The sequence below is a fragment of the Borostomias antarcticus genome (genome assembly GCF_949987555.1).
Source record: "Borostomias antarcticus genome assembly, contig: scaffold_131, whole genome shotgun sequence".
Taxonomy (NCBI): domain Eukaryota; kingdom Metazoa; phylum Chordata; class Actinopteri; order Stomiiformes; family Stomiidae; genus Borostomias; species Borostomias antarcticus.
In genome coordinates this window covers 296,701-311,420 of record NW_028176563.1, presented here as the reverse complement: position 1 = coordinate 311,420, position 14,720 = coordinate 296,701, and the positions used below count along the sequence as shown (strand labels likewise).

The following is a 14,720-nucleotide window of genomic DNA, read 5'->3' as shown; positions in this document are numbered from 1 at the left end:
CAATAATTATATTCACAGTTTTAGAATATGTGTAGTTTTAGAACATCTCCAAGATGTGACAAAACTGGAGTCTTGAACTGACTTGCTTGATTTATCAAGTAAAATATGTGGAATTTCAGTAAAAAAAAAAAAAAAGAGGGCAGATAAAATAAAACCCAGCTAGAACAGTCTTGACCGTTCTGTGTGAACCCAGCTTTAGAGAAAAACACTTTACAGTAGAAAGAAAATAGAAAAATAGTTATATTTGTCATCATCATCATCACAGTAACAAACTCCGATAAACTCATTCAGAACATCAAAATATTCTCTCCCTCACTCACATACACACGCGTGCACACACACACACACACTCAGTGAGTCAGTCAGTCAAACACACACACACACACTCTCTCTCTCTCTCTTTCTCTCACACAAACACACACTTTAAGGGTTAGGGTTGTTTAATGGCTGGGACGGTAGGGATAGGTCATGGCTGGAAGAAATGGCTGAGGGGAGAAAGAGGGGTGAGGGGGCAGGGGGGAGGGCCGGGGGCTGTATCCCAGAGGAGGAGAGGGGTGAGGGGGCAGGGGGGAGGGCCGGGGGCTGTATCCCAGAGGAGGAGTGTGGATGTGGGGGTAGAACCCGGTCTGCTGCACCGGGCCTGACATCACCAGCTGGAGCAAACTGGAGAGAGCAAAGAGAGAGACATGTAAGACTAGTGTAGAGAGAGAGACATGTTAGACTAGTGTAGAGAGAGAGTCATGTTAGACTAGTGTAGAGAGAGAGTCATGTTAGACTAGTGTAGAGAGAGAGACATGTTAGACTAGTGTAGAAAGAGAGACATGTTAGACTAGTGTAGAGAGAGAGACATGTTAGACTAGTGTAGAGAGACATGTTAGACTAGTGTAGAGAGAGACATGTTAGACTAGTGTAGAAAGAGAGACATGTTAGACTAGTGTAGAAAGAGAGACATGTTAGACTAGTGTAGAAAGAGAGACATGTTAGACTAGTGTAGAGAGAGAGACATGTTAGACTAGTGTAGAGAGAGAGACATGTTAGACTAGTGTAGAAAGAGAGACATGTTAGACTAGTGTAGAGAGAGAGACATGTTAGACTAGTGTAGAGAGACATGTTAGACTAGTGTAGAGAGAGAGACATGTTAGACTAGTGTAGAAAGAGAGACATGTTAGACTAGTGTAGAAAGAGAGACATGTTAGACTAGTGTAGAAAGAGAGACATGTTAGACTAGTGTAGAAAGAGAGACATGTTAGACTAGTGTAGAGAGAGAGACATGTTAGACTAGTGTAGAAAGAGAGACATGTTAGACTAGTGTAGAAAGAGAGACATGTTAGACTAGTGTAGAGAGAGACATGTTAGACTAATGTAGAAAGAGAGACATGTTAGACTAGTGTAGAGAGAGACATGTTAGACTAGTGTAGAGAGAGACATGTTAGACTAGTGTAGAAAGAGAGACATGTTAGACTAATGTAGAAAGAGACATGTTAGACTAGTGTAGAAAGAGAGACATGTTAGACTAGTGTAGAAAGAGAGACATGTTAGACTAGTGTAGAGAGAGACATGTTAGACTAGTGTAGAGAGAGAGACATGTTAGACTAGTGTAGAGAGAGACATGTTAGACTAGTGTAGAAAGAGAGACATGTTAGACTAGTGTAGAAAGAGAGACATGTAGACTAGTGTAGAAAGAGAGACATGTTAGACTAGTGTAGAAAGAGAGACATGTAGACTAGTGTAGAAAGAGAGACATGTTAGACTAATGTAGAAAGAGAGACATGTTAGACTAGTGTAGAAAGAGAGACATGTTAGACTAGCGTAGAAAGAGAGACATGTTAGACTAGTGTAGAAAGAGAGGCATGTTAGACTAGTGTAGAAAGAGAGACATGTTAGACTAGTGTAGAAAGAGAGACATGTTAGACTAGTGTAGAGAGAGAGTCATGTTAGACTAGTGTAGAAAGAGAGACATGTTAGACTAGTGTAGAGAGAGACATGTTAGACTAGTGTAGAAAGAGAGACATGTTAGACTAGTGTAGAGAGACATGTTAGACTAGTGTAGAAAGAGAGACATGTTAGACTAGTGTAGAGAGAGAGACATGTTAGACTAGTGTAGAGAGAGAGACATGTTAGACTAGTGTAGAAAGAGAGACATGTTAGACTAGTGTAGAGAGAGACATGTTAGACTAGTGTAGAGAGAGAGACATGTTAGACTAATGTAGAAAGAGAGACATGTTAGACTAGTGTAGAAAGAGAGACATGTAGACTAGTGTAGAAAGAGAGACATGTTAGACTAGTGTAGAGAGAGAGACATGTTAGACTAGTGTAGAAAGAGAGACATGTTAGACTAGTGTAGAGAGAGACATGTTAGACTAGTGTAGAGAGAGAGACATGTTAGACTAGTGTAGAGAGAGAGACATGTTAGACTAGTGTAGAAAGAGAGACATGTTAGACTAGTGTAGAGAGAGAGACATGTTAGACTAGTGTAGAAAGAGAGACATGTTAGACTAGTGTAGAGAGAGACATGTTAGACTAGTGTAGAAAGAGAGACATGTTAGACTAGTGTAGAGAGAGAGACATGTTAGACTAGTGTAGAGAGAGAGACATGTTAGACTAGTGTAGAAAGAGAGACATGTTAGACTAGTGTAGAAAGAGAGACATGTTAGACTAGTGTAGAGAGAGACATGTTAGACTAGTGTAGAGAGAGAGACATGTTAGACTAGTGTAGAAAGAGAGACATGTTAGACTAGTGTAGAAAGAGAGACATGTTAGACTAGTGTAGAAAGAGAGACATGTTAGACTAATGTAGAAAGAGAGACATGTTAGACTAGTGTAGAAAGAGAGACATGTTAGACTAGTGTGGCCCTTGGCTGTGTATGAACATGTGTTTTGGGTTGCCATGGTTATAGACTCACTTGTTATGCGGAAGGCGGGAACATAGCGCCCTCAGCTCCTCTGGGGAGGAAATGGACAGGATATGACATCATACCAAATCAAGAGCATTTAAGAACACCGGGGGTCTCATTTATAAATGTTGCGTAAGTACAAAAGCGTGCGTAACCCATGCTGAGCAACTTTCTATGCAACTTTCGGTATTTATAAAAAACGATCTTAATGATAAGTTGGCGGAAGGTGTGCGCAACTCTACGCACACTCCGACCCTCCCGTAACTACGATAAGCAAGTTTCTGGAGAAACGGGAAAACACGACTCCGATGGCAGAGGGATGAAACTCGGGGAAAGTCTGCGAAACGCATGACATATTGAATAATAAATACATCAGTTGCTGCCAGAAACCCTCCAATGTGTCACACAGTTTAAACGTAATCAATCGCCACCGTAGCCTAATCACTAAATAATGTCTGCATTGCTTTGGATTTGTCTGTGAATTGACCCATTTGTGTCATAATATAATGTTATGTTGTAGGCCTATTAATTTATAGGCTATCCCGTGAAGCATCACGGGCAGTAGCCTATGAATAAAAGCCACATTACGTTGATAACACAACATGACACAAGCCTATTAGGCTTATCATAGTAATGATTCCGTATGTCGATGGCCTAACTATAATAAGGCCTATACCGCACCAAACAAATGTTGCATTCGTCATCTCCCCTCTAGAGAGCATCACCCCCCCCCTCACCTCTAGAGGAGAGCAGAGCTCCAGCTGCCATGGAGACCTGCAGTGCCTGGGCCAGTCTATCAATGCTCAGCTGGGCCTGGGTGTCGCTGTGACTGCGTGTATCTACATGTGCCTCAGGCTGGGTGTGTGTGTGCTCCAACAGGTGACAGAGGTCAGAGGTCAGCGAGGACAGCTGGTCAAGCTGGAGTAGAGCCAAACGACCCAGAATGCCTTTCTCAGTCAGGACCGCCGGGAGGAGCAACAACACCTGAAGAGGACACATTACATATATATGTTACGGTCAATGTGAGAAAACGGGGAATGTGAGCTTTTCCCGGTTATTGCAGGAGAAACATGTGCGTTTCTCACATCTCCCGGGTAATGTGCACATTCCCCGACCTTGCGGGAGATGTGAGAAATTGGTTAGTATTTCTCACATCTCCCGTACGGTCGGAGATTGTGCACATTAACCGGGAAATGCTTACAATTCCCGACCTTGCGGTAAATCTAGGAAAGCGCAACCGTATGCAAAACTTCTGCGCAGCCGGGTGGTGGGAGAGGGCTTATGTGACGCCTCAGAGGGCGTGCACCATAAGAGGCACCCACGGTAGTTGGGCTAACGTTCCTGGCGCACACCTGTGAGGGATTTTTCGTCTTTTCGTCTGTCTTTCGGCTAGCTAACGTGTAGGGTTCCTTTGGAGGTTCCCACCTTCCTGTTGTTGCAATTTTCTTTTTGCGTTTGTTAACTTGATCACCAGTGTATCCTCCTAAAACTACTTACACTGTGTGCAGCATAGGCTATATTACTGTTCAAGGTAGACCACAGACTGTTATTAACTGTAGGGGAGGACCGGGACGAATGAAACATTTTTTGGTTTGATCAGATTTACACAGAAATTAATAAAGATGGAGATAAAATTTTTTGATGACAAACAACTTGTACATGTCCTTTACTAACCTATTAGTTGTAAGTTTCGTTCTGTGGTGTAACAGTTCAATTCAAGACGGCCGAGAACAGAAGATGTGCATTGTTTCTCTTGTCCCTGCCGTGCGGGGCGAGTGAAACAGATGAGTGGGACGAGTGAAACAGTGAGATTGTTTTGCTTATTGTGTTGCGTAGCCTCGCGGCTTGTAGGCTAATTATCTTAACTTTCAACACATGTATAATTAGACCCAATTTAATGTTTCTATTAATGCAATTGATGCTATGTATTCGAAAACCATGGGCAAAATGTCAAGCGCCTCTCGTTCTAAGCGCACGAGCCCTCTCCCACCACCCGGCTGCGCAGAGGTTTTGCATACGGTTGGACTTTGCTAGATTTACCGCAAGGTCGGGAATTGTAAGCATTTCCCGGTTAATGTGCACAATCTCCGACCGTACGGAGCGCACATGTTTCTCCTGCATTCCCCGCGAGGTCGGGGAATGTGCGCAATAACCGGGAAAAGCTCACATTCACCGTTTTCTCACATTGACCATAACATATATATATATATATACACACACACACCTGCACTCACTAACTCACAAATACACACACACACTCACACACACATCTGAAGAACAGGAATGAAGAGGATACATTACATATATATATATATATATATACACACACACACACCTGCACTCACTAACTCACAAATACACACACAGACTCACACACACATCTGAAGAACAGGAAACGTTATATATCTATACACACTCACACCTGAGAACAAGTAATGTTAAATGTGTGTGTGTGTGTGTGTGTGTGTGTGTGTGTGTATTAGGGCTGTCAATTTAATGTGTTAATTAGATTAATGAATTATACAAACATTAATCGCATTCAACAATTTCGTCCAGCTGTAGGTAGCTATGTCTTATGTTGAAATTGCTTGATGCTTGGCTGTGTTAGCTGTGAATGTATGAGGATGCATGTAATCTAGCTAGCTTGGGCTAGCCGTTTTACATCAGTTAATGCCAGGGAACCTGGAGGGGGCACCAAATCTCAAAAATACCACATCCTCCGTTGGGTTGCTTTAATAGCGATTAATTAATTACAGAAATTGAAAATTGATAGATTCTCCCAGTATTTTCCCCCGCCACTGCATCCTGCACAGCAGACAAATCAAGCAATGCGGGTAAAAAGTAAACAAGAGTAATGTTAGTCTACTTGCCCATCTCCTATAAGGAAGCTATGTTTTTGTTTGAGCCAAGCTAGTTGGGGAAGGTAGCTATAGGTTTTTGTTTGAATGATAGCTAAGCTAGTTGTATTCATTCAGACACAAGAGGGACTTATACATTGGAAACACTGGATGGTTTTGTAAAGTACTGGTGCATGCATGGAGGACATACTGCTGGAGGGAGGGTTCATCCGAGGACGACCGAGAGAGAATGTTATCCTACATTAGGTATTGTGTACGAGCAGCCTCGTTGCCCTAGACTGAAATCACGAACAAAGCAAAACACAGCCAGCTAATGTTTGCTAGTGTTAGTAGCACACTAGCTACTTATAGGTCTCCAGCCAAATGGATGTTCATAGAACAGCTAGAATAGCTGACAAGCTTAAGTTAAGAAGCTAGCGAGCTAGCAAGCCAACTCTTTGGCTGTAGACTATACTAGCTACATCTAACTAGCTCACTTAGAGCTTAACCCTCACTTAGCTATTTTGCTTTGTTAACGATTTCAGTCCCAGCAACTAGGCTAGAGCATAGTCTCCTTGTTAGCTAACTAAGATAGCTCTTTTAGATCCTTTTGTAGCTGCATGATAAACTTATGGTATAATTCAAAAGGTTTATTACTAGCTAAACATTAGCTAGCTTAGCCAATGTTAGAGTTGACTAGAAATGGCACGTGAAACTGAGGTGAAAGCTAACGTTTCTTTAGACCTGGAGTTGGGACCTTTGTTGTGTTTATAAAACAAGATTTCGATTTTGGTTTGATTTATGTATGTATGTATGTATGTATGTATGTATGTATGTATGTGTATATATATATATATATATATATACATACATACATACATACATACACACACATTGTTATGTCACTCACAAACACACACAAACACTGACTCACACACACACATTCACTTACTCACACAGACACACACAAACAGACACAGACAGACATACACACACCTGAAGGACACTCAGATGCAGAGCAGAGAACAGGGGCCCCACATCTGGCTCAGGCTCTGCAGTCACATTGGTCAGGCTCTGCTTCCTGTCCCGTTTGTAGGCCAATGGGGCTTTGACACACCAGCGCACCAGCCCCGCAAGGGGAGTGAGGTCAAGAGAGCTGATTGGCTGGCTGGCAATGATGGGCGTGCTGAGGAAGGTGATGAGGACAAGCCGAGGGTCCTCCTGCAGCCAGGACACCACCATCTGGAGAAGGTCTACTGGAGGACACAGCTCCTCTACACACACACACACACACACACACACACACACACACACACACACACACACACGTAGACAAGAGGTCAGGGTGGATTTTAGAGGTCAGGTAGGAGTTCAGAGGTCAGGGTGGAGTTTAGAGGTCTGGAGTTAAGTTGGAGTTCAGAGGTCAAGGTGGAGTTCAGAGGTCTGGGTGGAGTTCAGAGGTCTGGGTGGAGTTCAGAGGTCTGGGTGGAGTTCAGAGGTCAAGGTGGAGTTCAGAGGTCTGGGTGGAGTTCAGAGGTCAAGGTGGAGTTTAGAGGTCAAGGTGGAGTTCAGAGGTCTGGGTGGAGTTGAGAGGTCAAGGTGGAGTTCAGAGGTCTGGGTGGAGTTCAGAGGTCAAGGTGGAGTTTAGAGGTCAAGGTGGAGTTCAGAGGTCTGGGTGGAGTTCAGAGGTCTGGGTGGAGTTTAGAGGTCAAGGTGGAATTTAGAGGTCTGGGTGGAGTTTAGAGGTCAAGGTGGAGTTCAGAGGTCTGGGTGGAGTTCAGAGGTCAAGGTGGAGTTCAGAGGTCTGGGTGGAGTTTAGAGGTCAAGGTGGAGTTCAGAGGTCTGGGTGGAGTTCAGAGGTCTGGGTGGAGTTTAGAGGTCAAGGTGGAATTTAGAGGTCTGGGTGGAGTTTAGAGGTCAAGGTGGAGTTCAGAGGTCAAGGTGGAGTTCAGAGGTCTGGGTGGAGTTCAGAGGTCAAGGTGGAGTTTAGAGGTCAAGGTGGAGTTCAGAGGTCTGGGTGGAGTTCAGAGGTCAAGGTGGAGTTCAGAGGTCTGGGTGGAGTTCAGAGGTCAAGGTGGAGTTCAGAGGTCTGGGTGGAGTTTAGAGGTCAAGGTGGAGTTCAGAGGTCTGGGTGGAGTTGAGAGGTCAAGGTGGAGTTCAGAGGTCTGGGAGGAATTTAGAGGTCAAGGTGGAGTTCAGAGGTCTGGGTGGAGTTCAGAGGTCAAGGTGGAGTTCAGAGGTCTGGGTGGAGTTCAGAGGTCAAGGTGGAGTTCAGAGGTCTGGGTGGAGTTTAGAGGTCTGGGTGGAGTTCAGAGGTCTGGGTGGAGTTCAGAGGTCAAGGTGGAGTTCAGAGGTCTGGGTGGAGTTCAGAGGTCTGGGAGGAATTTAGAGGTCAAGGTGGAATTTAGAGGTCAAGGTGGAGTTCAGAGGTCAAGGTGGAGTTCAGAGGTCTGGGTGGAGTTCAGAGGTCAAGGTGGAGTTCAGAGGTCTGGGTGGAGTTTAGAGGTCTGGGTGGAGTTCAGAGGTCTGGGTGGAGTTTAGAGGTCAAGGTGGAGTTCAGAGGTCTGGGAGGAATTTAGAGGTCAAGGTGGAGTTCAGAGGTCTGGGAGGAATTTAGAGGTAATGGTAAATGGACTGCACTTATATAGCACTTTTATCCAAAGCGCTTTACAATGGCCTTTCATTGACACACACACACACTAATGGTGGCAGCTGCCATGCACGGACACTTCGAGTTTAGACTTTAGACTTTAGAGGGCAAGGTGCAGTTCAGAGGTCAGAGTGAAGTGCAGAGGGTTAGGGTGGAGTTTAGAGGTCAGGATGGGGTTCAGAGATCAGTGTGGAGGTCAGAGGTCAGGGGTTCACCTGAGGAAAGGTCGTAGAGGGTGGTTACGGCGGTGATGAACTGGCAGCAGAAGCGAGGGGAGGAACTGTGGATGTTCTGCAGCGTGGGAACAGAGCCTGGGACCAAACTGCAGTAGTCATCCACCAGAACCCTGGCTAAACGCACACAACACACTCGGTGGCTCCTCTGCGCGCACGCGCACACACACACACACACACACACACAAACACACACGTAGGGTTAGGTCTGTGTTCTCACCTGTAACCAGGTAGGGTTAGGTCTGTGTTCTCACCTGTAACCAGGTAGGGTTAGGTCTGTGTTCTCACCTGTAACCAGGTAGCAGCACACTCCAGGATGGAGACTCTGCCTACAGCAATTGCCATGGAGACCAGCTTGCATAGCAACGCCATGCGGCTGTCGTCGGCCTGGTTGCCTTGGAGATTGAAGAGGGCGGAGAAGATGAGCTGTCGGACAGTGTCGCGGCTCTGTTCCTGGAAACAGCTGCACATGATCTCTAGAAGCTGCAGCTCCTGGAGAGCACTCATCCTCTAAACACACACACACACACACACGCACACACACGCACACACACACACACACACGTGACAGGAGCTTTAGTCAGGAATGTGCATTACTGTAGTCTTCATGACTGTGTGTGTGGCCATCAGCAATGGTAGCTAGCCTCTGTGGAAGTGACATCTCCAGCAACGATGGACGGCCAAAAGCAAAGTCAGTAAATGTATATCTGTACAGAGTGTGTAGGGTGTGTTACTCTGGGCTGAGTGTGCGTGTGTGTGTGTGTGTGTGCGCTTTACCCTGGGCGGGGTGTGTCTGTCCTTGGGCGCATGGAGAATGAACTCCTCCACCAGCTCCAGAGTGTCTGTATCTACAGTTGGGGCGGGGCTTGTCTGCACCTGGCCACTGAGGTAGATGTCCAGGTGATAGAGCACCTCCTTTGCAGCACTCAGTGAATCACGGCGTAGCAGAGACTGACGTATGTCACCCATGGCTACAGAGAAAGTTCAGACACCATGAGATTACTCCCCCCTAACCTGGCAATGACACCAAGCTAACCCTAACCTGGCAATGACACCAAGCTAACCCTAACCTAGCAATGACACCAAGCTAACTCTAACCTAGCAATGACACCAAGCTAACCCTAAGCTAGCAATGACACCAAGCTAACTCTAACCTAGCAATGACACCAAGCTAACTCTTACCTAGCAATGACACCAAGCTAACTCTAACCTAGCAATGACACCAAGCTAACTCTTACCTAGCAATGACACCAAGCTAACTCTAACCTAGCAATGACACCAAGCTAACTCTAACCTAGCAATGACACCAAGCTAACTCTAACCTAGCAATGACACCAAGCTAACTCTAACCTAGCAATGACACCAAGCTAACTCTAACCTAGCAATGACACCAAGCTAACTCTAACCTAGCAATGACACCAAGCTAACCCTAACCTAGCAATGACACCAAGCTAACTCTAACCTAGCAATGGCACCAAGCTAACTCTAACCTAGCAATGACACCAAGCTAACTCTAACCTAGCAATGACACCAAGCTAACTCTAACCTAGCAATGACACCAAGCTAACTCTAACCTAGCAATGGCACCAAGCTAACTCTAACCTAGCAATGACACCAAGCTAACTCTAACCTAGCAATGACACCAAGCTAACTCTAACCTAGCAATGACACCAAGCCAACTCTAACCTAGCAATCACAACAAGCTAACTCTAACCTAGCAATGACACCAAGCTAACTCTAACCTAGCAATGGCACCAAGCTAACTCTAACCTAGCAATGACACCAAGCTAACTCTAACCTAGCAATCACAACAAGCTAACTCTAACCTAGCAATGACACCAAGCTAACTCTAACCTAGCAATGACACCAAGCTAACTCTAACCTAGCAATGACACCAAGCTAACTCTAACCTAGCAATGACACCAAGCTAACTCTAACCTAGCAATGACACCAAGCCAACTCTAACCTAGCAATCACAACAAGCTAACTCTAACCTAGCAATGACACCAAGCTAACTCTAACCTAGCAATGGCACCAAGCTAACTCTAACCTAGCAATCACAACAAGCTAACTCTAACCTAGCAATGACACCAAGCTAACTCTAACCTAGCAATGACACCAAGCTAACTCTAACCTAGCAATCACAACAAGCTAACTCTAACCTAGCAATGACACCAAGCTAACTCTAACCTAGCAATGACACCAAGCTAACTCTAACCTAGCAATCACAACAAGCTAGACAGGATGGAGGCCAGACTGATCTGCGGAGTGAAACTGAATGTGAGCTCATTAGACCAGGATAGGGTCAGAAGGCTAACCCTAGTCATGATAACAAATTAAACCGAATCCTGGCCGTGACGAGCTAAGGCGTTCAGGCTCTTTGGATAGGACTTGTTCAATTACCAACATGGTGTACCACTTTCTTGACTGATGCTTGAATCTTGCACAGCTTGTGCATGTTAACGCAATCTAGGCATGCTAAGGAATCGTTCTGTTACAAACATGTATTTGCCCTCGTGTATATTTGGATTTCTTGTATATTTTATATGTTCAATTTGATTGAGTCTTCATCTTCATTGTGCTTGTACTACTGCTGCTAGTGTAACCTCTATATTTGATTGAGTCTTCATCTTCATTGTGCTTGTACTACTGCTGCTAGTGTAACCTCTATATTTGATTGAGTCTTCATCTTCATTGGAAGCTGCGTGAGTTAGTGTTAGATAGTGGGTTAGGGTTACCCATACACCCAAGCAAGAAGGCTAGGCGACATGCAGCTGCGTGAGGTAGTGCTAGATAGTGGCTATGCATAGCGAGATAGATGGTTATTACCTAGCTAGCACTAGATAAAGTAGCTAAACGTTAGTCTCGATACATCAGAGGCTACATGCAGCTATACTAGCTAGTGTTAACCATGCAGCTATACTAGCTAGTGTTAACCATGCAGCTATACTAGCTAGTGTGAACCATGCAGCTATACTAGGTAGTGTTAACCATGCAGCTATACTAGCTAGTGTTAACCATGCAGCTATACTAGCTAGTGTTAACCATGCAGCTATACTAGGTAGTGTTAACCATGCAGCTATACAAGGTAGTGTTAACCATGCAGCTATACTAGCTAGTGTTAACCATGCAGCTATACTAGGTAGTGTTCACCATGCAGCTATACTAGGTAGTGTTAACCATGCAGCTATACTAGCTAGTGTTCACCATGCAGCTATACTAGCTAGTGTTAACCATGCAGCTATACTAGCTAGTGTTAACCATGCAGCTATACTAGGTAGTGTTAACCATGCAGCTATACTAGGTAGTGTTCACCATGCAGCTATACTAGCTAGTGTTCACCATGCAGCTATACTAGGTAGTGTTAACCATGCAGCTATACTAGGTAGTGTTAACCATGCAGCTATACTAGCTAGTGTTAACCATGCAGCTATACTAGCTAGTGTTAACCATGCAGCTATACTAGCTAGTGTTAACCATGCAGCTATACTAGCTAGTGTTAACCATGCAGCTATACTAGGTAGTGTTAACCATGCAGCTATACTAGCTAGTGTTAACCATGCAGCTATACAAGGTAGTGTTAACCATGCAGCTATACTAGGTAGTGTTAACCATGCAGCTATACTAGCTAGTGTTAACCATGCAGCTATACTAGGTAGTGTTAACCATGCAGCTATACTAGGTAGTGTTAACCATGCAGCTATACTAGCTAGTGTTAACAATGCAGCTATACTAGCTAGTGTTAACCATGCAGCTATACTAGGTAGTGTTAACCATGCAGCTATACTAGCTAGTGTTAACCATGCAGCTATACTAGCTAGTGTTAACCATGCAGCTATACCAGCTAGTGTTAACCATGCAGCTATACTAGGTAGTGTTCACCATGCAGCTATACTAGCTAGTGTTAACCATGCAGCTATACTAGGTAGTGTTAACCAGCTCAACAGGCTACAGCTGTGAACGTGGCTGCTAGTGGCTCTCAGCCAGTTAAGAGGCTACATGCAGCTAAGCTAGCTCACTCTGCTAGCTAAGGCTAGCCAGCTCGTTACACAGTACAGAGGAGGTCGCGAGGTTTAACCAAGAAACTCACGGTTGTAGTGTTTTGCTACCGATCTAATTCTCACCTATTTGACCTAGAAAGGAGACCTCAGACCGACAGAGTGCCCAGAACCTGTTATATTACAGATCCATGAGCAGAACTAAAGAAACAACTCGCACGCAACACGGCTCCTACTTCCTGCGACTACGGATGCCTCAGTGGGACAAACAGGACGGCAGTTAAAATTCAATCTATTTCTAGTTGGCCAGAAGGCTAGCACAGTAACTCCACCTTGTGGATGGGGAGCCAAACCAGTCGAGGTCTGTTCGTGGTTATTACGTAATCAAAGATGTGCCGAGTCCCTCATAGTAGTGTGCTAATGTAGGACAATGTATTTCCTTCACTGATGGTGGTCAGGTAGACATGTTGGCCACCACAGCGGTTTATAGTGCATCAAGATCATAAACCTAACCATTTTGGTACATGACAGACAGGGAGGGAAAGTGAAAACATGCCCTAACCCTAACCCTAACCCATCAAGATCATAAACCTAACCATGTTGGTACATGACAGACAGGGAGGGAAAGTGAAAACATGCCCTAACCCTAACCCTAACCCATCAAGATCATAAACCTAACCATGTTAGTACATGACAGACAGGGAGGGAAAGTGAAAACATGCCCTAACCCTAACCCATCAAGATCATAAACCTAACCATGTTGGTACATGACAGACAGGGAGGGAAAGTGAAAACATGCCCTAACCCTAACCCTATGCGCCCCTAGCGGATTTGTTCCTATCGGACCGGATTTTCTAATAATTACTACAAAGCCATTTCGGTGAAGTTATCAAAACAAAAACTTGTGAGTGTCTTTACAGTAATAACCTACTAACCGTGAGAATTTCACAGTATTTCGCCTTCTTTCAAATTTTCGAAATGGTTCCATTCCTCCAGTCAAAGTCAATGGAATTTAAGAAAAATATTTTCATAATTCGGATTGTGATTGAAAATCAACTATGATCACCAGAATCAATAAAGTTTGTTTCCAAGTATTTGCCGTTTAAGGCATTCTACTAACTTTTCGGTATCGACCAAGATATAATTTTTCTAAAGACGTGTCTATGAGAAATCCCATTCATTCTTTCGGCATTAGGAACCACTATGGGGCGATAAGATTACTTTCCCTCCCTATATCAAAGGCACAATTGTATCAAATAAACCTTCCATTACATGCATGGTTCAACATACTTATTAAATTAATATACATTTTTAAATGAATATATATTTTCACTATATACATAATGGAACACACTTATTATTTAAATAAATAATTTGCGTTGGTAATCCTCTGTAATCAGTGGAGGGGGCGTGGCTCCGCGTCAGTAGGGGAAGATGAGAATAGCGCGCGAGTGTGCTCCCGGTTCATACCGGTGCTCGCGTGCAGCCGAGACCACTACCGAGAGCGGGATGACCATCAACGCCCTGGCGGAAGGAGGGATGCAGCGTGAGCAGATGGCGTGTCTCAGAAAGGTATAACATTTTCTTCTGACTTCTCTCTCCGGGGTCTCCTCCCCTAACCCTAACCCTAACCCTTCTCTCTCCGGGGTCTCCTCCCCTAACCCTAACCCTTCTCTCTCCGGGGTCTCCTCCTCTAACCCTAACCCTTCTCTCTCCGGGGTCTCCTCCTCTAACCCTAACCCTTCTCTCTCCGGGGTCTCCTCCTCTAACCCTAACCCTTCTCTCTCCGGGGTCTCCTCCCCTAACCCTAACCCTTCTCTCTCCGGGGTCTCCTCCCCTAACCCTAACCCTTCTCTCTCCGGGGTCTCCTCCTCTAACCCTAACCCTTCTCTCTCCGGGGTCTCCTCCCCTAACCCTAACCCTTCTCTCTCCGGGGTCTCCTCCCCTAACCCTAACCCTTCTCTCTCCGGGGTCTCCTCCTCTAACCCCCCCCCCCCCCGCTGTCCGGGACCGTTCATAACGGAGCCCCTTCAATCTCCCGTGAGCTGTGCGTGGGAGGAGCTTATCTTGGCGATAGTTCAAACTCCGTGCATTACTGTAGAAAAGGT

The 14,720-nt window shown here is 45.0% G+C and overlaps 2 protein-coding genes across 4 annotated transcripts in view; one reads left to right on the top strand and one right to left on the bottom strand.

Moving 5' to 3' along the window:
- Positions 1-409: 409 nt before the first annotated feature.
- Positions 410-12,853, bottom strand: ints15 (integrator complex subunit 15). 3 transcript variants are annotated; one of them, XM_084462312.1, is made up of 8 exons: positions 12,739-12,853; positions 9,392-9,585; positions 8,903-9,124; positions 8,597-8,762; positions 6,728-7,005; positions 3,632-3,878; positions 2,904-2,943; positions 410-663 (listed from the first exon to the last, which is right to left on the bottom strand). In XM_084462312.1, the coding sequence occupies exons 2-8, from the start codon at positions 9,581-9,583 to the stop codon at positions 441-443; spliced, it is 1,368 nt and encodes a 455-aa protein (XP_084318438.1). In that variant the 5' UTR covers positions 9,584-9,585; positions 12,739-12,853; the 3' UTR covers positions 410-440. The 3 variants fall into 3 exon arrangements, with proteins under 3 accessions (XP_084318438.1, XP_084318439.1, XP_084318440.1); XM_084462313.1 differs by lacking the exon at positions 12,739-12,853 and having other exon boundaries at positions 9,392-9,646; XM_084462314.1 differs by lacking the exons at positions 9,392-9,585; positions 12,739-12,853 and adding an exon at positions 9,155-9,207.
- Positions 12,854-14,121: 1,268 nt separating this feature from the next.
- rgs11 (regulator of G protein signaling 11) overlaps positions 14,122-14,720 on the top strand; it is a gene marked incomplete at both ends in the record, with an annotated part of 16,834 nt that continues 16,235 nt past the window's right edge. Inside the window, 1 exon segment of the mRNA XM_084462319.1 lies at positions 14,122-14,184. Coding sequence (XP_084318445.1) covers positions 14,122-14,184 — 63 coding nt within the window.

Bases quoted from the DNA above. Each gene is read 5' to 3' on its own strand.
- ints15 (XM_084462312.1), bottom strand. From the start codon at position 9,583: ATGGGTGACATACGTCAGTCTCTGCTACGCCGTGATTCACTGAGTGCT. The intron at 3,879-6,727 runs GTGTGTGTATGT...TGTCCTCTTCAG, and splicing joins TGCATCTGAGTGTCCTTCAG to GTGTTGTTGCTCCTCCCGGC. The intron at 664-2,903 runs GTGAGTCTATAA...TGCTCTCTCCAG, and splicing joins TCCCGCCTTCCGCATAACAA to TTTGCTCCAGCTGGTGATGT.